Raw genomic sequence first — 22,500 nt, forward strand, 5'->3', positions numbered from 1 at the left:
AAAGATTCTCCATGGATAGTCCCTCCTTTGTTCAAAGTTTTGCATGGATCAGACACAGTTTTACCACCTTCTCCACCCCCCCGCCCCTCCCCACTTTTTTCATTTGTTAGTTGTTGGTTGCTTTGTTCCTTTTCTCTTTCATTCCCACTTTCTCCTTCATCTTTGCTGTGTTTCATTCAGCTTGTGTTCAGCCTGTTCACTCTCATGTCCTTCTCACCCTCTCTTTGATCTCACCCTCCTCTCACTTCTATTCTGCTGTTGGTGTTTCCCCCTTTCCATTTTGTTAAATTCCATTTGCTCTAACTCTTCCATGAGACTCAACCGTATATACAAAAAAGGTTCCCCTCCTCATTTGGCTTCGGGTTCTTAATATAAAATTATTAAATGTCGGATCTTTGTCCGAACATTTGCTTCGGTTTTGACAAAGTCGTAACAACAAAATGCATTTTGTTGCTTAAGTTATGACAAAGTTGTAACAACAATATATATATATATATATATTTTTTTTAATGCAACTGTCTGCTATGGATGGAACTATAAGTGTGCCTTTCATTGTACAGGGTGGCCTGCAAGTTGTTTTATCCATTCCCAGTAAAGCATTCGTCCTTAAACTCTTTTAATATACAGCTTTTATTTTGCAGTACTTAAAATAATTAATCAGTCATTGTATTAGGCCACCTCACCCTGTATTTTTGTTCTTTGGTCACTTTTTTGCACGGCCACATTGGTCAGCAGAAGGAGCATCACTTGATCCTTATTGACGTCTTTCGTCAATGCTTATTTTCTTCCAGGCAAGAAGTGCTAAAATGGAATGGCTGGGGTTATATTGACAGCAAATTTGCCATCAATAAGCAGCAACAAGTGGAGTTTCTTGGAAAAAGGTATGTGGCTTCCTTCTACAATATGATGAATACTTTTGGTAATTATGAATGTATTGAGCTTTCATTTCATGTTAAGTTAAGTTCATTGGATCCCTGCGACTCCAATCAATGTTTTCCTTGATCCACTGTGAGGCTGTTGTAATGTGAATGGCTGTGAATGTGAATGCTAGATTTTATTTGTCATATTCATCCTGCTTGCATTAAATGTTCCCAACTTGTCAATTGATTTGATTTGTTTTTATATTTTCTTTTTTTTTGTTTCTCAATTGGTTGATGTTTCAGTTTGATTTTTATTGATTTATTCTCTAACCTATAGAGTACATCAGGCATTGCATCAGCAGCACAACCACACCCTCAACCAATGGTGCTACCCCGCAGCCTTGTGTTGCTTCTTTTGTCGTCAAGTCAGTAAAATCACCTTGTAAAACCTGCATGGCTTGGAATAAACATAATTAATAGACAAAAGGGATAGATTATTTTTCTTTCCACCATCTAAAAATATTTTTCGATTTCACTTCCCTTCTGTCGAGTGGGTTTATGGGATAAAATGTGTTGTGAGGGTTTTTAGGCAGGTCTTTATTCCTATTCGTTATTCTTTATCCTTTACTTATTTTCGTTGACACACAACCTCTCCTCTCCCTCAAGCAAGCATTCAGGCCACAGCAGCAGGTAGCTCAATTTGCATGCATGCACCATTTTCTGTTCAAACCTCGCTCCATTCTCCAACAACACATCACATCAGTTCTTCGCCATACTCGAACCACAATGTTACAGCATTTCTCCAACCACCACAACGCCTTCCTAAAAATCCCCACGTCATCGGACCACAACGCAAGCTCGCCTACACTCACCATTGATGCCACAATCTCGACCACAACCACCTCCATCACAAACCCACCGCACTACAACTGCTACGCTACACCACCGCTGCTATCACTCAACCACAGTCATCATTCGCAACCACCACTGCCTTTTGGGGCCAGCTGGGATGAGGAGGCGCCCTCATGGTCGGGGTGAGCGATCAAGCACCTTGCCCCATGTTATTCTTGGAGCTCCGTCGCATGGCAAAGTGTGGAGCAAAATGAGGCCATTTCTGGTGCAAAATCCTCACCGGGGTGGGGCCAACACAGTGGTTTGAGTCCACATGCCAACGAGGGTGCAGGGAAACGCCCATCGGTTTGCCTTTTCTGCTCTCAAGCGCCGCCCACGCTTGGGTAGTATAAAGGAGAGCTCTGATCTGGCCCGCCCTCTTCTCTGCTCTGCTCTTTCATCCGGCCCACCTCGTCCGCTCTTCTCTTGTCACCTGGCCCGCCCTTTGTACTTGGAGTCCATGGAGTGAAGTGCTGGACAAGCAAGGAAGCTAGACACCAGACTGAGCTCCGCCTTAGCCCATAAACATTTACACATGCAGAACTCTTTACACGCATGTCAAGTTTACCTTCTCACATGTTCTTTGCTCTATTTCCAGCCCCCTGACCCACATCTTTACACCTTCCTCTCCACCTCATCTGTCAATAACCGCACACCTCATCACACCTCCTCTAATCAAGCACCATTGAGACCTTCGGTTTTCCTCCCTCCTCTCCCCCTTCCTAAGCGACTGGGAAGTGTGGGCCCGTCGGCCGCGCCAGGTACAAAAAGAGTTCGCAAACACCTCGTTCTTTTCTCATCTCTTGCTTTATACTTTCCTCGGGGTATGTTTCTGATTGCGCTTGTCGTGCATCGTGTAAAGTTAACATCGTAGATGTTCTTTTTATCGGTATAGTTCTATCCTGTCCTTTTGTAAATATTTACATTTCACATGTAAATGAATTGCTTGTGTTATAAATGTACCCAGCTCATCGCATCTTTTCCCGATTGGTCTAGCATAGTCCGCACGCAGTTTAGCCGGGAAGTCTGCCCCACGTGAATTGCTCTGATTCGCCGGTGCGTACTCGCAGCTCTGCTCGGCTGCACCTGATCTGGTAAGTTAACTAGAGTACGTATCGAGGGCACGAGACCCTCCTTGGTGTGGCCGTCCACACGTAAGGTATCACGTCAACTAGTGTAACCCTGCTGGATGGCAGTACCAATCGGCACTGGTGGTTGCTTTGTTACCCGCTGGCATGCGGAGTTATCCGTGCTTGGTGGCCGCAGGACCAGGTTTTCGGGAGGAACTCGAGCACTTCCCCTTGTGGCGAAACTCAAACCCCGGATCCGTAACACAAGGTGTTGCTTAAATGCACAGGGTTTCGATAAATCGATGTTGCAAAAAGAGTTGCAGCACTTTGTTTCTACACCACCCTCTAACAAAACCATTTAAATCGAAGAAGCTCTTCTTAGCTGTTCAAATGGTAGCAGTCATTCACTGGTAAAAAAAATAAATTTGCTGGTCGCAAATGTTGGTTCATGGACTTTGTTCAACACACATTTGCTGTGTGTATCACTGCATTGGATTTCTTTTTTGTCGATTCTGGAAATTTGAGGTGAAAGTTTCCCAATTGTTTTGCAGATACAAGTTGAGTGGTGTTGTTCTCCCAGCATTGCGTGAATGGATGGAGACCACTTTTGGAGCCAGCCTCGACCACCGCTCAGCTCCTAAGGTATACTTGTTAAGAGTTGGTACATGGTTAATGTTTTTGGAAAATACAAGGAAGATAAAAGCCTTTCTATTTACTACATCCACTAAGGGAAGTGCTGAGGGGTGGGGGCTGGCATTGCTGGTTTGGGTGCATTTGGATATACGAATCATGATCGTTGATATATTATCGTGTTCAGGGCTGATTACCATCTGCCACTGAATGGGTGGACCGAACAGCTTTTAACTCCCTTGGACTGCATTCGAATGATGGCGGCTCTTCACGCACGGGAACGTTAGAGGCACATGAGAACCTTAGCTCTTTTAAAACGGGGTTTATTCCCGAACAAACATGAGGGGAAGATTTAACCCAACAGAGGGATATGACGACGGAATGGGGAGGGTTGGGGCAATGGTGAATAAATAAATAATTATATACAAGAGAATAAAATCTTAATAAAAGGCACCTCACATCAGACTCATTCACAGAAGGGAAGGGGTAACGAGAACCGTGTGGGACATTGGTTCTCTTGGTGAGCAGTCACGAAGCAGGACCTGAACAGACAGCAGGCACGACAAAATGGGGAGCAGACTGAGTAGTAACACGAGCAGGACAACAAGCAGGCACACGGACCAGACGAAGCAGGTGATTTGGCAAGCAACGAACAGGATCAGGCAGGAACATGAGCACATGGACCGTTCCTCTGAGTAGCGCTAAAAACTCTCACTCTCCCTGCGCCAAACAAACTCTCGTGAGCCCTGCAGAACCCAGGGATGATCCAAAAACTCCTCCCTCAGATGGCATCGAAACTCCTCCCCTCACTCTCTGGTCAATGCCGCCCCTTTCAAAGCCCCTCCTTCTCTCCCTTTCACCACAATACACCCCCTTTCACCCATTTCACCTTCCTGAATGTTGCCAAGGCCCCACCTCGGCACTCCACCCGGGGTGTCACAGAAGGGTGCACATACGAGTTTCTTCACCTTCAACCATAATTAACTTTTATAACACACCACTCTCCGTATGATGCACACTTAGACGAGAGAATTCTTAAGTTACGTTTCCCTACTTATTACATCGAGATTTCTGGCTACTCGAACACGGACCGTACTACTTGAAACATTTCTATCTGTTCTGAGGTACTATCTACCCCACCACCCCCCTACAAACATGACCATATTAACATTTTATTTCTTTTTTACATTAATTTTTTTTCTCTACTTTATGAAGTATTTGTTTCGTTGAGATGTTTTGTCTGGTATTTAAATGCTCTTGTATTTATTTTAACCATACTGCACCGCTTTCATATATCAATTGCTCACCTTCTGTGCAGGAAAGCCATTGGGGGACAATAAACGAAATCTAATTAACATGGGAATCCTTTCAAAATTAACTTGCATATTTCATACATCAGCAGTGTGCACAATGTTCTTGTATCTCCCTTCCCTTTGCCCTCATCACTGCCACTCACTTCCCTCCTATATTCGGTGTTTGTGTGTGAATTGTGGATGGTCAACTCTTTGAGTCACCGTCAAACCTTGGGATTAATTTGGAATTAATTCACATTTTTTAACGATAAAGCGGGACAGGATATGGGATTCATTTGTGAATCACATGAGCACTTCTATTTTTTTTATGTTTTTTGATCTTTCACTGAAAATGTAAAAAATTGCTTCAAATTACAATTTAATGAAAAGCAAAATGTTATGCATCATGTGGAAGGCAGTGTTTATGTAGAAGTAGTAGAGTGGGTGAGGGAGATTGGAGGGGGTGGTTAGTGATAAGTTGGAGTTTGTACTTTCATTTGCACCACCATATGTTTAAATAAATTACTAATTGGTACACTTCACATCTTACTATAATAAATAGAGGTTTGTGGCTGTCGCGATGTCGCCTTTCTCTCCTCATCGCCATTACTCTCCTCATTGCCATCCTCCAGCCCTGTGCAGCAGCAGCCCTGTACAGGCCATACCGGACCCAAAATCAGCTCGTGTCTTGCCAAAGCCCTTGCTCGTTGCCCATTGTTGTACAAGTCCTGGCATTTATATCTTGCGCAATAGTGGGTTATATCTTTTCATTAATCTCGCCCCGAAGAAGTTGCGACTGTGTGTGTGTGTGTGTGTGTGTGTATGTGTGTGTGTGTGTGTGTGTGTGTGTGTGTGTGTGTGTGTTATTATTGACAATTGTAATATAATATTGTGTGTCTGTTATTGACGATTGTAATATAATATTGTGTGTGTGTTATTATTGACAATTGTAATATAATATTGTGTGTGTTATTATTGACAATTGTAATATAATATTGTGTGTGTTATTATTGACAATTGTAATATAATATTGTGTGTCTGTTATTGACGATTGTAATATAATATTGTGTATGTGTTATTATTGACAATTGTAATATAATATTGTGTGTGTGTTATTATTGACAATTGTAATATAATATTGTGTGTGTTATTATTGACAATTGTAATATAATATTGTGTGTGTGTGTGTAATAATATTCCAATTGACGAAGCAAATAACAATATTGCATTTGTATGCAAAACATTCCACATTCAAACACTTTTGGAAGAATTAGGCTTACAGATTTGACTTTCCAAGACATACAAGATACATCCATCCATTGGGACCATACTCTGTGCAGAGCGTTTGTGCTGCCGAAGTAGTCTCCTTGGCTATTGGGTACAATCGTGGACGGGTCGCCACTCCGACACAGTATACCAGCAAGCTGGCACTCATTTTGCCGACTTTGGAAGGATGACAGGCAGAGTCAACCCCACCTCGTATTCATTCAACAGCAAGTGTGATTTGAACTTAGCATTCAACGATCCCAAACCCGCCACCCTAACCATTAAGCCAATACCAGGCATATGTGTGCAATTAAATAAACTTGATACAACACCATATAAATCACTCAAAAGCAAGAAGACTTTTACTTCCACATAAACACCATAAATTACCATTCATTTACTGGATCCCAAAAAATGCACAAAAACTCTTGTAAGATGAGGTTCATCATCGCAAGTGGAGAATGCAACCATTGTCAGTCGTATTACAGGGGCGATTAAACTTAATTTACAAATGTTGAAAAAACGCCAATGACAAGGCAAGGTTTTATTCTGGTATTTTAAAATTCTGGATCATTGATAATTCCAAACCTATAATGTTCTTCATCCACAACATTAAGAACAAGGGTAAGACTAAATGTCTGTCAACTTATGATTTTTCCACATTATACACAAACGTTCCACATGACAAGCTTGTAAACGCATGGACAGAGCGGTACATAATGCATTTGCAGGAGGTGATGAAGTATCCTTTAAAATCTTTCAAAAAAGAGCAAACTGGTCTAAAAAGGAAAATCAATATTCATGTCGTTTAAAAAAAATAAACAAAGTGTTCGATTTCTCCTAAACAACAGTTTATTTACTTTTGGCAACAAGATACTCCAGCAGACAGTGAGTATACCCATGGGTTCAGATATTTGCAAATTTATTCCTGTACATGTACGAGTCTGATTGGGTCCAGAACATGTGCAGGAATGAACTAACAATTACATGAAGGAGTGGAAACATCCTCAGATAAATTGATGATTTACCAGCAATTAATGATGGGTTTGTATTTGATCAGCTTCATGATGACATATGTCCAAAATAACTCAAATTAAAAAGAAAAACCAAACTCAAACTTTCGTTTCTTTTTTGGAATTACAAATCAATATCAACAACCAGAGGGGGAGCACTCGGTAGAGTGCAAAACCTCTGCCGCCAATACTGCTAGGTCACTCAAGTGAACCTGATATCCTATTCATTCAATTTGATGTCAACAGTGCTCACAGAGTTATAATTTGCAACTTTCCCTTTTACTTTTAACTTTTGCATACTCAATTCATTCGTCATAACTCGATTCCTTGAGACAGAAATTGATTTTACGTGGGTATATCCACCTGAAGTTCTAAAATCAGCCGCAATTATAATTTTGGCATGTTTTTTGTTGGAAATCACTGATAACATGTAGAAATGCAAAAACAAATCGAAATTTTGTTGAAAAAAATTTGCAAAATTTTGTTTTTTTCCTCTTACAATTTTTTTTTTTGGGGGGGGGGGGTTGGAAATCACTTAAAACATGTAGAAATGCAAAACCAAAAATTCAATTTTTTTTCAAAATGGCCGCCATAGCGGCCATATTGGATTTTGGACCGTCCAAAATCTAATGGCATGATCTTGGACCAGACCTAACCCCCCCACCAAGTTTCGTCGAAATCCGTCGAGGAGTTTTTCCGTAATACTGTTCACAAACAAACAAACAAACAGACAGCGGTGAAAACAGTAACCTCCGTCCATCTTCGATGGCGGAGGTTAATAATAATAAAAATAATAATAAATGTCACACCAAATAATTTGATCAACAAGATGCTTTTTCTATTCCACATTGTATGAATGCCTTTCTTTGATAGCAACAATCCGAAAAAGCTATTCCTTGGTCTGGTTGCAGGTGACATAATTAGGACTGTGAGAGCAACCACACACAGTGTGAGTACTGAACTTGTCAATACATTAAAACATCTCGACAGATGAATACAAACAAAGGGAGATCTACATTTAGCAGATTAAAACAAGTTTTCTTGAATATCATAAAACAACACCAACTATAATTTATAAAATACAATAGGAATTGTTAAAAATATTATTAATTAGATATTTATATAAATACCATGATTAAAAAAAAGAAAATATATATGTGTGTGTGTGTGTGTGTGTGTGTGTGTGTGTGTGTGTGTGTGTGTGTTTGTATGTATGTATATATGCATATACTGTGTGTATATATATATATATATATATATATATATATATATATATATATATATATATATATATATATATATATATATGTATATATGTATATATATATATATATATATATATATATATATATATATATATATATATATGTATATATTGTTGCGGATTCGCGCCCGCCGGCATGCGGACGGCCACGTAACTCGAATCGCGGCATGTCGCCCACCGGACGGACAATCCAGTCGTGACCCTCTCGGACTAACGCCGGGAACCAGTCACGGGTGGACCTTTCGGTCTCACCGCGATCGTGCCAATCGGCCCCCGCGTGGGATAGGGTTGCTCGCCAAATTCGACCTACCTAAGTACCCACACGGAGGGTAGACCGGGCGATCGCACCTCGCCGCAGGTCGACTTCGGACACGGGCCACTTAAGCGACCCGTTCCGTACTATCGGGATAACCGAGCGGTGTTATTCGTCGGCCTCGACGGTACGATTAATTACCGGGCGTCTTAGCCCACGACCAACCCTTTACGTGAAGCAAGATGGGGATTCAATGAAAGAAATGACGAAGCGAAGCGGAAAAACAGTTCAACAATAAGCACATTTATTTCGCGATGAACGGAAAGCACACATATACAATTACACCAAAAGCACATGTAAAAGAAGAAGACAATGCAATATTACACAAAAAGCAAATGCAACAATGCAGATCTATCCGACTACCGGGCACACGGCAACACTTATACAATTTTACTTCACAGACGGCGCCGACAACACACATTCCCAAAGCAAAAGAAAAGAGAACCACCCTCCAGGATGAGGGGGTAGGCGGGCCTGGGGCCGAGACCATGTCGGGCCTACCCGTCTGATGATGAGACGCGAAGTGGCGGTGGTGCCTCAACTCCGCGGGCCTCGCGGACAGTGTCTGGTAGGGGGTGGGAAGGGGGCCCCCTTTGTCGCACTATCTCAGCGCGGGGGGAAACAGGAGGGGGTTGCTGATGCTCGGGGGAGGGAGGATTTCACCCTGTCTCGGGTCCCGCGGCGAGCGTCTCCTCCTCCACCTCGGTCGCGTTGCTGGCCTCTCTGGTGTGCAGCTCCCGGCACCGACGCGAGCACCCCCTCGTCCGCCTTCGCCGCCGTCACCCCTCCACAGCTCCGTCCTCTTCACTCTGACTAGTACCACTTCTTTCCAGCTCCACCGACGACTCTCTTGAACTCCGCACACTCAACTCAACTTCCAACTGAACTCTTACTCAACTTCCAACTGAACTCCTACTCAACTTCCAACTGAACTCTCTTACTCAACTTCCAACTGAACTCTCACTCAACTTCCAACTGAACTCCTCTCGACTGACGAACGCAGTCGTTTTTATAAGCCCCGTGGCTTCGCTCTTTCACCCTTGACCCTTTGCCTCCGACCCTTCACCTGGCTCCCCATTGGCCGAAGGAAAAGTGGGCGTGAATGCTTTTTGATCCATGAATTTGCATATAGCGACCGCCCTCCAACGCCCTGGAGGCGGGGCCAAATCGCCCCTCGCTCACCGATTGGACGGAACAAAAGTGGGCGTGAGTCGTTTTTGATCCGTTTTTCTGAGGAAAGTCCGTGATGTTTTTGAACACGCTGCTCGGTGCGCGTGCGCGGTGAGGCACGAGTCCAGCATCGGTGCCCACGAGTGGCGCGAGATGACGGTGATGCGATGGTGGCGAGTTGTGACGGTAAAGGTCGTGGCGGTTGTGGTGAAGCGGCGTTGTGGTTGGTGGTTGTTGTTGTGAAGCGGCGTTGTGGTTGGTGGTTGTTGTTGTGATGGCTGTTGAGACGTGGTTGGTGGTGGTAATAATGGCGGCTGGTCCAAAATAAAGATTGTAAAAGAAAAACGGCTATCCTGAAGAGTCGCAGCCCGCATGAATGACATTTATTCCCTCTAGACAACGGGTTTGGGCCTAACTACACATATACTTACCGAGATACCTCACCTAAGGGACCTGAATGGTGGTTTGTGAATTTCGTCAACCACAACACTACCCCCTCCCCTTTTTACAGACTCGTCCCGAGTCGTCAAATTTTCGTGTGCCATCATGTGTAGTTTTCCCCTAGTACATTTTACCTACGGATCCCTGAGTGCGACATTCATGGTATTCGTGTCCCCAAAATAAATAACCTGAGGGCTGCGTAACTACCTAAACAAACTCACTCACACGGACGACTTAAATAAAATTGCCGGCGCAAAGACAAACATGCCGGGGGCGCACTCATATTTACAGTACATCTTACCTTAACTTACAAATTTTACACTAAACCATGGCCCAGGATCACTGAACTCTGCAAAAAGAAAGCAGTTAGCAGGGAGCCAGGCTGCTCGCATGCAGTCTCTGACTCAAATAATGCAGGTGACAGGGAACGTGGCCGGCTGCTCACACGCAGTCCAAGGCCTTCCCTTTTGAACTGAACGCAGTGAACCACAACGGTGCATGGGCTGCACAACCGCAGTCTCCGTGCCAGCTCAAGTGGCACACACAATGAACACAACGAATGGATGGATGAACACAAACACGGTGCACGGGCCGCCACTGCAGGCCCGTGTTGTAGCTGCCAACGGGGCAGTTCTCGCAGCTTGCAAACTGTTGCCTTGCGGATCCTGGCGCACATGGAAATGAACAGGGGGAGCAAAGCAAAAATTGAACGGGGCTGGTGAACAGGGGCAGTGGGCATGGCATGGCAAAGGCAGCAGGCAAACACAGCCCGCAGAAGAAGGCCGCTGCAGGCAAACACAGCCGGCAGACGAACTGGCCGGCACAGGCCTTGAAGAAAAACAGCCAGCCGGCAGATGAAGCGGGCCGGCACAGGCCTTGCAGCACAGCAGCTGCAGACGATCCAGCCGGCACAGGCCTTGCAGCACAGCAGCTGCAGATGAAGTTGGCCAGCCTTTACCGTTCCGTGGAGGTTGGTGGAGGGAGTGCGGTGGTGCTGGCCACTTGGAAGGCGGGCTCGGACCTACCTACCTGTCTCCCTCCCACCTATCGCCTTTGCCTGTCACTGTACATACCCACTCCCTTAATTTGTCAAACCCCAATTTAGCCCCACTTATTTTTTTATTTTCTTTTTTACTTCCCCACTATAAATCGTCCCCTAACCCCCTTTATCGTCTTTGTTCGGCTAACCTATCCTGTCACCTAGCCTACTCCCAACCCTTACGTTCCCTTCCCGGAGGGGAATAAGGGAGAGCTAACGTCCTGTGCCGAGGCCCAACGAAGTCTCAGGATGGCCTCCCCAGAGTTCAGCGATCTATAACCAAAGTGGGTCCAGCGGCACACAACGAGAGCGAGGGGATGGATGGTGCGGAGGGGTACACTTCCTAATCTACCCTATCCATTTAACTGTTAAACTACCCCGGGGCTTTCAACAAGCGCCTCTCGCTTAAACTATTGGTTCTAACAACCCAGATTCCCGTCGCCTGTGTTGGTGTCCTCACAATTTCGGGCCTCGCCCCCCAATTTTCTTCCCGTGCCCTCACACGGTCTCATGGCTGGGACACGTGGCTCCCTTTGGCAGGCACGACCCTCTGCCGAATCTCCAGCTATGGCACCCCCGGGCACTACACTGCCTCCGAGCCTACCAGCTCCCTAAACACCGGGGAGTGCCCCCCATAGCACCTCCCCTGAAACGCACACGTGGCAGGCTGGCTTCCCAGGCCCCTTTCCGAGGGTCACCCTTGCCCACAACACTGCCCACGCGGCTAATGGCGCCCCGGGCCCCCGCACCAAGCAGGCGCACCCGTGCCCACTACGCTATCCCGGCCCCCCATGGGCCCTTGGCCTACCACGGCCGACTAGCCTGGTGCCCGGGGTACCCACTCAGCGATACTCACCTTTCGCAGCCACGCTCCCAAGCCCGTCAACAGGGCTCCTGCACCCCTCCAAATGGGTTTCGAGCCTACATTCCCACCAACAGCAAAACGACCTCCATTTTTCAATTTGACTAACCCAGCTAACTCACTTTACTCTGACCCCGGTGTCCCTTGGGCGGGAGTCACTCCTCCCCCCAATCACTCATCGCACCATGCATTCCCCATTCGCTCCACTCACACAGACCCGCTGGCCTCACTCACTCACCAAGCACATGCTTCCACTTCACTCACCAACAACTCTTCAACACACACACCACTGAACTCTGCCATCCTTCTAACTACCTCCCCTAACTAACTCGTGCTCCCACGTCGTCCCTTAAACTATAGCACGTTCCATTTAACCTACGTAGCTAAACTACGTCTCCGCTACACATCCACAAGTCTGTCACTGTTCTCAAATGTCCCAAATAACTTTTATTTCCCCACCTAAAGCTCATCTAAATCCCTCCAACTAATCCATTCCACGGACTCCATGAGGACTTACCCCTGCCCCATGAAGTCGGTCTAGCTAAGCTAACCCTTCCCCCTAACTAGTTTCCATCCTGTGCCAGGTTCAAGGGGGTCTTCCACCCCTTGCCCAGGAATCCTGTGCACCCGAAAGTGAGGCTTGCTTTTTTATTATTTTTTTTTTTTACATCGCAGCACCAGCGCGGCAACTCGCGCACTTTGCACCTGCCCGTGACGTCATGCAGCTGCACGTGTTCCTCGTCCCTCCTTGGACGGTACCATCCGGCAGGGATACCCCTCCTGCCGGATTCCAACCCCACGTGCAGCCATGACGTCACCGTGCGCATAAAAAAAAACACAAGCCCCACGTCTCGAGGGGTTCCCCACGCGAACACATGTGCTTTTCCCGTTGGAGCTTAACACACACGATCGCGTGGAGAACCCGTCCGGTCCAAATCCGTAATCCTGCCTAAACTTTGTCCGTCCGCGGGATCGGCAAATCCACCGCTGGCGTTTCCGGACCGGGACTTCACTCTCGCAAGCGAGCACGTGGGGGCCTCGTGCGTTGCACAGCACGGACCTCGTGCTCACTGCTGGGTGAACCCGGCACGGTCCCCGAAACAACTACAGCCGCTACTCGGCTTTCTTTCTTCACATGTCGCCGTCGTCGCCATTCCACACATGCACTCCGGCGTGTTACGACGCTCACACTCCATTCCATTACATTCACACCGGGAGACGCGGCTGCATGTTCACACATGCCCACCGACATCTCCCTTACATACTGCTCTCTCACACACACGGTCTCCCTTGCATTCGGCCGTTCACTCACGTGTGCCTCACTACTCACACAAACCATACTACTTACACACGCGGGGGCACTCACCCGCGGTTCCTCATCCACACTCCGTGCCTCACTCACACACGCGGGGGAACTCACCCGCGGTGCCTCACTCATACTGGCCGTTTCATCCACACACACGGCCTCACTCACACACGGTGCCTCACCCACACACGCGGGGGCACTCATCCGCGGTGCCTCATCCACACTGGCCGTTTCATCCACACACACGGCCTCTTCCACACACGGTGCCTCATCCACACACGGCGTGCTGGGAAGCACGTACTCTGGCACCATCGCCACCACACCACTCACACACGGGGTCGCTTCCACACACGGGGACGCAATCACACCTTGCACCACACACACCGGGACAACACACTGGGGATTCGTGTCCCCACAAGTCTCCGGGGCCTCTATACCCCCCCAAGCTCTCCGAGCACCCGTTCGCAGCACTCCTCCCCTCAACCTCGCTCGACACGACCGAACTCACCTGGTCGTGACTCGCCTCAAGGGGGCATACTCCCTCCCCTCGTTCCTGGAGGAGGCTATCCCGCTGCTCGCACCGGGCCTCCACCCAGTCCACCAGCTCACCCCCATTGTCCTCCACTACCTCCGTGTGTGTGTGTGTGTGCGTCACTTACCCCGTCTTCATCGTGCAGTCTTCCCTCTATCGTTCCCATCTCCCATGTCTCTGCCAACTCAGTCACCTCTTCACCCTTTACCTCCCTTGTCTCAACTATTATTTCCGTTGTCGTCACCTCGTGTCTCGTCTCACACGTTTTGGTCTCCCCATTTAATTTTTCCCTTTCGGTCACCGTTGCACCCCCTCCCAGCTCGTTCGCTCCCACACGTGGAGTCGCCATTTTTATCTCCCTGGTCACGGCCTTCATGCCCGCCTGCAGGCATCGGCCCATGTTCTGCGTCTCACCCCGCAGCTCTTTCATTTCTTCCTTCATTTGCTTGTTCATTCCTTTCATTTCGTTTTTCATTTCATTTGTATTTGTATCCATCTTTTCGTTCATGCCTTTCATTTCGTTTTTCATTTCGTTTTTCATTTCATTTGTATTTGTATCCATCTTTTCGTTCATGCTTTTTATTTCATCCATTTTTTGTGTATTCGCATCCATCCTTGCTGTCATTGCCGCCAGCATGGCGCATAGCTGGGCCATGTCGGGTGCGCTTGGGTGAGCCGTTTCGGCAAGAGTCGGGGGGTTTTGGTGGAGAGGGGGAGGGGAGGTGTCATACACCGCGGCCGCTGCCGCACCCATTTCGGGCTCTGGGTTCAGTTGGGCGAGTTCGTTTTCCTGTACAACCAACATTTCCTGCACGGGGATTTCATCCTGAGCCATGGATTCTACACATTCTACATCCATTTCTAATACCCCCGGCTCCCGCTCGCCTTGAGACGCCATCTTGCTTCTCTTAAAGGGTTAATTTAGCTCGCTCGTAATTTGGAGGGAATCGGGGGTCGCTTCTCTCACCCCTGGACCGATTCCCGTGAATTTAGCCGGAGACAGGAGAGCCCGTTTTCCCGTTCTCCGTTACCAGTGCCGTGAGGAGGGCGATGGGTTTGTATCGCACGACCTGACACCAGTGTTGCGGATTCGCGCCCGCCGGCGTGCTGACGGCCACATAACTCGAATCGTGGCACGTCGCCCACCGGACGGACAATCCAGTCGTGACCCTCTCGGACTAACGCCGGGAACCAGTCACGGGTGGACCTTTCGGTCTCACCGCGATCGTGCCAATCGGCCCCCGCGTGGGATAGGGTTGCTCGCCAAATTCGACCTACCTAAGTACCCACACGGAGGGTAGACCGGGCGATCGCACCTCGCCGCAGGTCGACTTCGGACACGGGCCACTTAAGCGACCCGTTCCGTACTATCGGGATAACCGAGCGGTGTTATTCGTCGGCCTCGACGGTTCGATTAATTATCGGGCGTCTTAGCCCACGACCAACCCTTTACGTGAAGCAAGATGGGGATTCAATGAAAGAAATGACGAAGCGAAGCGGGAAAACAGTTCAACAATAAGCACATTTATTTCGCGATGAACGGAAAGCACACATATACAATTACACCAAAAGCACATGTAAAAGAAGAAGACAATGCAATATTACACAAAAAGCAAATGCAACAATGCAGATCTATCCGACTACCGGGCACACGGCAACACTTATACAATTTTACTTCACAGACGGCGCCGACAACACACATTCCCAAAGCAAAAGAAAAGAGAACCACCCTCCAGGATGAGGGGGTAGGCGGGCCTGGGGCCGAGACCGTGTCGGGCCTACCCGTCTGATGATGAGACGCGAAGTGGCGGTGGTGCCTCAACTCCGCGGGCCTCGCGGACAGTGTCTGGTAGGGGGTGGGAAGGGGGCCCCCTTTGTCGCACTATCTCAGCGCGGGGGGGAAACAGGAGGGGGTTGCTGATGCTCGGGGGAGGGAGGATTTCACCCTGTCTCGGGTCCCGCGGCGAGCGTCTCCTCCTCCACCTCGGTCGCGTTGCTGGCCTCTCTGGTGTGCAGCTCCCGGCACCGACGCGAGCACCCCCTCGTCCGCCTTCGCCGCCGTCACCCCTCCACAGCTCTGTCCTCTTCACTCTGACTAGTACCACTTCTTTCCAGCTCCACTGACGACTCTCTTGAACTCCGCACACTCAACTCAACTTCCAACTGAACTCTTACTCAACTTCCAACTGAACTCCTACTCAACTTCCAACTGAACTCTCTTACTCAACTTCCAACTGAACTCTCACTCAACTTCCAACTGAACTCCTCTCGACTGACGAACGCAGTCGTTTTTATAAGCCCCGTGGCTTCGCTCTTTTACCCTTGACCCTTTGCCTCCGACCCTTCACCTGGCTCCCCATTGGCCCGAGGAAAAGTGGGCGTGAATGCTTTTTGATCCATGAATTTGCATATAGCGACCGCCCTCCAACGCCCTGGAGGCGGGGCCAAATCGCCCCTTGCTCACCGATTGGACGGAACAAAAGTGGGCGTGAGTCGTTTTTGATCCGTTTTTCTGCGGAAAGTCCGTGATGTTTTTGAACACACTGCTCGTTGCGCGCCCCGCACGAGTCCAGCATCGGTGCCCACGAGTGGCGCGAGATGACGGTGATGCGATGGTGGCGAGTTGTGACGGTAAAGGTCGTGGTGGTTGTGGTGAAGCGGCGTTGTGGTTGGTGGTTGTTGTTGTGAAGCGGCGTTGTGGTTGGTGGTTGTTGTTGTGATGGCTGTTGAGACGTGGTTGGTGGTGGTAATAATGGCGGCTGGTCCAAAATAAAGATAGTAAAAGAAAAACGGCTATCCTGAAGAGTCGCAGCCCGCATGAATGACATTTATTCCCTCTAGACAACGGGTTTGGGCCTAACTACACATATACTTACCGAGATACCTCACCTAAGGGACCTGAATGGTGGTTTGTGAATTTCGTCAACCACAACAATATATATATATATATATATATGAAAAAAATAAAATAAATAAATATATATATATATATATATATATATATATATATATATATATGAAAAAAATAAAATAAATAAATATATATATATATATATATATATATACATATATCTTAAACCCATTTCAGTTGTTACTCAGAGACAATGAAGCTTGTTAAAAAAAAAAAAACGCTTATAAATAACCGTTTGCATACAGTATTTCAATTAGTGATTTGGAACCAAAACATTTCTCAGAACACGAAAAGGAGCAATCGGAGATTGCAGCCCCTCACCATTACTTGTTTTTTGGGGTGTTTGTGTATTGGTGTATTACATAATTAATAAGCGACATAATTAGAACTGGCAGTGATGACTGGGTACCAAGACCTCCCGCTTTGATGCAACCATGCTTTGATCGGACACCTGACCCTGGCCCATGACATTTTTTATTATTCATTTCAATTTAGAACGGGATTTAATTAAATTCAATTCAATTCAAATCAAATGGAAGACCAAAATAGTTTAGTCCTGCATTGAAGTCATCAAGAAGAACCCGAAGAAGGAAAAAGCAAATATGGAGTAATCAGGAGGAACCAGGATAGGATTCACATTTCAACTGCTGCTCCTCCACCCACACACCCATCCAGGTGCAGCCAAGTGAGCCTCATTAAAAAAAAAAAAATCAAAAAGAACCCAGATCAAAAAAATTAAATAATTCTGGCAGCCAGACCATCCATCCGATCAGGTTGAAATTTAAGACGTGTATTCTCCATCACTGCTGGATCAATAATTTTGAAGTTTCACGTCGATTGATGAAGCTCTTCAAGAGAGATTAAAAAAAAAAAGATTTTCACTCAATCCAATATGGCTGCCAGACCATGTGACCTATCATTTTTTGTGAATACCCTGGTGTTCCCAAGGCTTGGGGAACATTTGTGTGAAGTTTCCCCTCGATCTGCTGAGCCGTTCTGGAGAAGGATTTTATAGGTTTTAGGGTAAATCCATTAAGGCTGCCAAACCATGTGACCGATGACATCATAAGAGTTCCGGTTCCGGTTTTGAGCGGCAAGAGGTCTCCTTCGGGGCTCCCTGCTGACATTCTCAAAGTTAAGTTCCGGTTGTTATTTGTCCCGTTTTAACTGTTTAATTTTCTCACCTACATGTTAATGTGTGTTCCTAGTTCGGTTTTGTTTCAAAAATCGTGCTATTTTGTGAGTATTTATGTCGACGTTCTTACTTGGTGTTTGAGGCCTAGTCCTAGGTTTGAGGCCTACCGGTTCCACTCGGTGTTCGATCGTTTTTTTTTGTTTGTTTTTTCTCCCCATTACCTTCAATTTCTATCCTCCCCATTACCTTCAATTTTCATCCTCCCCACTTTCCAAACATCCCCCATTCTCCCAACTAATCTCTTTCTTATCTCAAAAAAAAAAAAAAAAAAAAAAATATATATACCCAACAACAACAACAACAACACGCTCACCTTCTCCCGATTCTGCTACTTCTTCTTCCTCTTAACTTCCTCCTCGTCTTCCTCGATTTCTTTTTTTTTACACTTCCATGACCTAATCTGTTGAACTCTCTCATACATTAATATTAACAACAAAAACGATCTTATAATGCTTCATCTTCCTCTCTCACACATGTGGTACTCTTTACTGTTTCACAATGCACTTCTCTTCTGCTATTTTAACAGACTGCTCTCATTTCGACCTCTCCTTCATTCCTTGCCTAAAAAATCCAACTATTACAGCGCTTCTTCTCTCCATGCTCTGAATTCGCCTTCATTGCATCCATCAAGAATTGTGTTAAATCGCATCTCTGACCTAAAACTTTTAAAAACCACAGTTTGCCATGGATGCTCGCTTTCCATCAACCATTCCTTTTTTCCAACTTCAGTGCCAACTCACCCCCCTCACCCCTCACTCTCACTCTCAAAGCAACCATCCCACTCTTCTCCCTCCAAGCCTCCCTCTCACCTCTTTCAAAAATTCCCCCCTCACCTTTCTCCCACCTTTCATCCCCCTCACTCTTCCTTCTCTAAGTTGCCCCCCTCTCATCCACCAACCTGCCTCCCTCCACTGCCCTCTCACCTCCATCTCTTCACTCCACCTCCTCAAATCCTCAACTGCCATCTTCCTTGTCTCTTGTCCCCCCTCTCTCCCAGCACCACAGAGCCTTTTCTCCTCCTCATTCGGCCCCCTCCCCTCGCTATTCTGCAATACCCCACACTCCTTCAGCAACCCTCCTTACCTCCCCCTCGTCCCTCGTCCTACCCTCCCCCGCCCCTCCACCTCCTGCACCCAAAGCCTCCTCCCCTACCTCTTCATTAAAAGTGTGGACCTCAAATATCCGGGGCCTTCGCTCAAACCTTTCAGATCTTTCCATGCAGGTTGCCACTGACAAACCAGACATTATCTGCCTAACAGAAACTTTCCTCTCCCAAGACGTGTCTGACTCCCAAGTATCACTCCCTGGTTACTCCCTCTTACGGTATGACAGACCTGAGCCTCGTCCTGGTGGAGGTGTTGCTCTCTTCATCAAAGACTCTATTCCTCACTCTCCCTGCACTGCTCTCACTCCCCCACACCCCCAGGAATACCTCTGGCTTCGGCTTCCCCTCCACTCCCACCTCATGTTTATATGTGTACTGTACCGTCCACCGAACAGTGATGACTCCATCTACACCTCACTCTCCGAAAACATGGACCATCTTCTATCTTCTCATCCAAACTCTCTCTTCCTCTTATGTGGCGACTTCAATTGTCATCACGCCAGTTGGCTAGGTGTGGGTACCTCTCTCACCTGCCATGGGACATCAGCAAAAGCTTTCTGTGACTCATTGGGACTGACTCAATCGGTCAACTTCCCGACCCGGATCTCAACCAATGGTACTCCATCTCTTCTGGATCTGATTTTGACAAATTTCCCTGACAATATCTGCTGCTCTTCCTTCGCTCCAATTGGTTCTTCTGACCACGTCCTTGTTAAAGTGGACATCTCTCTGGCTGTCATCAGAGAACCACCTCACCGCCGTCGAGTCTGGCATTTCACTCAAGCCGACTGGCAGGGTCTCCGAGCAGCCATCAAACTTACAGACTGGTCTCCTATCACTACTTTCTCAAACATCAACTCATCCTGGGAATTCTTTCAAAGAAACTTGCTCTCCCTCATGCACAGATTTATCCCCTCTCGTGTTCAGTTGTCTTACCCTTCCTCCCGCCCTTGGTTTACTGAAGCTTGTGGTGAGGCAGTTGTCCTGAAACAACTTGCCTTTGCCTCATGGAAAGCAAACCCAACTGAGGGCAATCTCAGTTCTTTCCACAAAGCTCGGAACAAGTGTGTATCTACCCTCAGGAGAGCCAGAAAACAACATCTTTCTCATCTCAAGTCTGAACTCTCAAACCTCTCTCCCTCCTCAAAATCCTGGTGGCGTTTAATCAAATCTGTTTCTGGTGTATGTTCCCCCTCCATCCCCTCCCTTACCTCAAATGGCCGCACTGCTGATTCCACACGTGATAAAGCTGAATGTCTAAACTCGGTGTTTGCAGCTAAATCTTGTGTCCCAAACCCATCACTATCTCTACCCACTTTACCCAGTCGCACCCAACTGTCCTTGGACTCTGTATCCTTTTCTCCTGACAAGGTGGAGAGCTTGCTTTCAAACCTCGAGTCAGATTCTGCAACCGGTCCAGACGGCATCAGCCCACGTGTCCTCAAAGCCTGCTCTTCTGCTCTTGCTCACCCTCTCTCTGTTCTATTCACCCTCTCATTTTCCCAAGGTCATCTGCCATCTGCTTGGAAATCTGCTAACATCACTGCCCTGCATAAAAAAGGTGCAAAAAGAGATCCCTGTAACTACAGACCAATCAGCCTTCTCCCAATCATCAGCAAGGTTATGGAATCCATCATTGCTTCAGACATGAAATCCTTCCTCTTCTCCAATGGCTTGATTTCCAATCATCAATTTGGTTTCAGACCAGGTCACTCTACCCTGGATATGCTGCTACTGCTCTCCCATCAATGGATGGAGGTCCTCAATGCCAGACAGGAAATCCGAGCCGTATCCCTGGACATATCACGTGCTTTTGACACAGTCTGGCACCCTGCCCTACTCACCAAACTCTCTTCCCATGGTATTCAAGGCCATCTCCACTCATGGCTCGCAGACTTCCTCTCCTGTCGCAGTCAACGTGTGGCCCTAAATGGAGTTCTTTCATCCCCTCTTCCTGTGCAGGCTGGAGTTCCTCAAGGTAGCGTTCTGGGCCCTGTTCTTTTTCTGGTTTTCATCAATGATCTCTCGGACTCTCTGGAAAATCCTCTATTTCTCTTTGCCGACGACTCCACCCTCTGCCGTACCATCTGTCATCCCTCAGACCGGCAAGCAGCAGCTTCTTCGCTCACTGCAGATCTGGATAAAATCACAAACTGGTCCAACACGTGGAACATGTCTTTCAATCCACACAAATCTCACACTCTCACGATGTCTCTTCGAAAGGACCGTTTACAAAACCCCCCCATCCACTTTCTCAACAATCCTCTGGAAGAAGTCTTTTCTTTCAAGCTTCTGGGTCTCACTATCTGCCATGACCTTTCCTGGGAAAGTCACATTTCCAACCTTGCCTCAAAAGCCAGTCGCCGACTGGGAATCCTCCGTCGTGCAAAGTCCTTCCTCGGCCCTCTTGAGCTCCTGACTACTTACAAAGCTTTTGTCCGTAGCCTGATGGAGTACTGCTCTCCCCTCTGGGCTGGTGCTCCTGCCTCCCACCTTTCTCGACTTCACGCTGTCGAAACCAGGGCTTTTAAGATCATTGGCATCTCCCGCAATGAAGCTGAGTCTTTGGGCCTCTCACTCAATCACCGCAGGTTGGTCGGTGGTCTTTCTGTCTTCTACCGACTCCTCTCCAGCCTTGCCCCCCTGCTCTCTCTGCGATTTGTCCCAACCACATTTCCACAGGGCGCTCAAGGTCCGCCAACAACCCCCTTCTGGTAAAACTACCAAAATCACGAATCACTGCTCATCTTCACTCTTTCATTCCTCTTTTTTCCCGCCTTTGGAATAAACTTCCTCACTCTATTCTTTCCCATTCTTCCCTCCAGGCTTTCAAAACAGCTGTTCACCACCACCTCTTATCTTCCCCCATCCAAATCCTCGATCTTTTCTACCCCCGATAATCCACCCAAGCCCACTTCCTTCAATTCTCCTGCTTTCCTTCCTGAAAGTCCCTGTAATGTCCATCTTCTCTTCGCCATGTTCCCCGTCCCATCCCCATCCCTCTCCCTTCCACAGTTCACCTGTGTCTGTTCCCCAATGTTTTGTCCCTTCCACTCCCACCCCTCTTGTCTCATGCCTCCTTGCTGTGAGTTGTGTGTTAGCTCTCATACGAGCCTCGACCAAGGTATACAAAAAAAAAAAAAAAAAAAAAAAATAATAATAAGTGTGAACATTTTTTTCCTCACAAGCAAATACAACTCGTCGCTTCGCTGACAGGGGGAATAAAGGGGGTGGGGGTTGAGAGAGGAGGGAGGGAAGGAAGGGAGAGAGAGGAAGAGAGGGAGGGGAAGCTTTGAAGGGGGAGGAGCGAGGAAAGGGGGGGGAGGTGGGAAAAAGCTAT

At 47.3% G+C, this 22,500-nt stretch overlaps 1 protein-coding gene across 4 annotated transcripts in view; it reads left to right on the top strand.

The window, feature by feature from the left end:
• AGPS (alkylglycerone phosphate synthase) overlaps window positions 1–22,500 on the top strand; it is a 334,856-nt gene that overhangs the window by 42,322 nt on the left and 270,034 nt on the right. For all 4 annotated transcript variants that reach the window (XM_085869957.1, XM_085869958.1, XM_085869959.1 and 1 more), the window contains exons 2-3: window positions 792–881; window positions 3,373–3,463. In XM_085869957.1, the coding sequence (XP_085726083.1) occupies window positions 792–881; window positions 3,373–3,463 (181 nt within the window). The remainder of the gene's footprint in view (window positions 1–791; window positions 882–3,372; window positions 3,464–22,500) is intronic.

This window comes from Eptatretus burgeri, chromosome 2 (assembly GCF_056783735.1).
Source record: "Eptatretus burgeri isolate ZD-2024b chromosome 2, Ebu_testis_v1, whole genome shotgun sequence".
Lineage (NCBI taxonomy): Eukaryota > Metazoa > Chordata > Myxini > Myxiniformes > Myxinidae > Eptatretus > Eptatretus burgeri.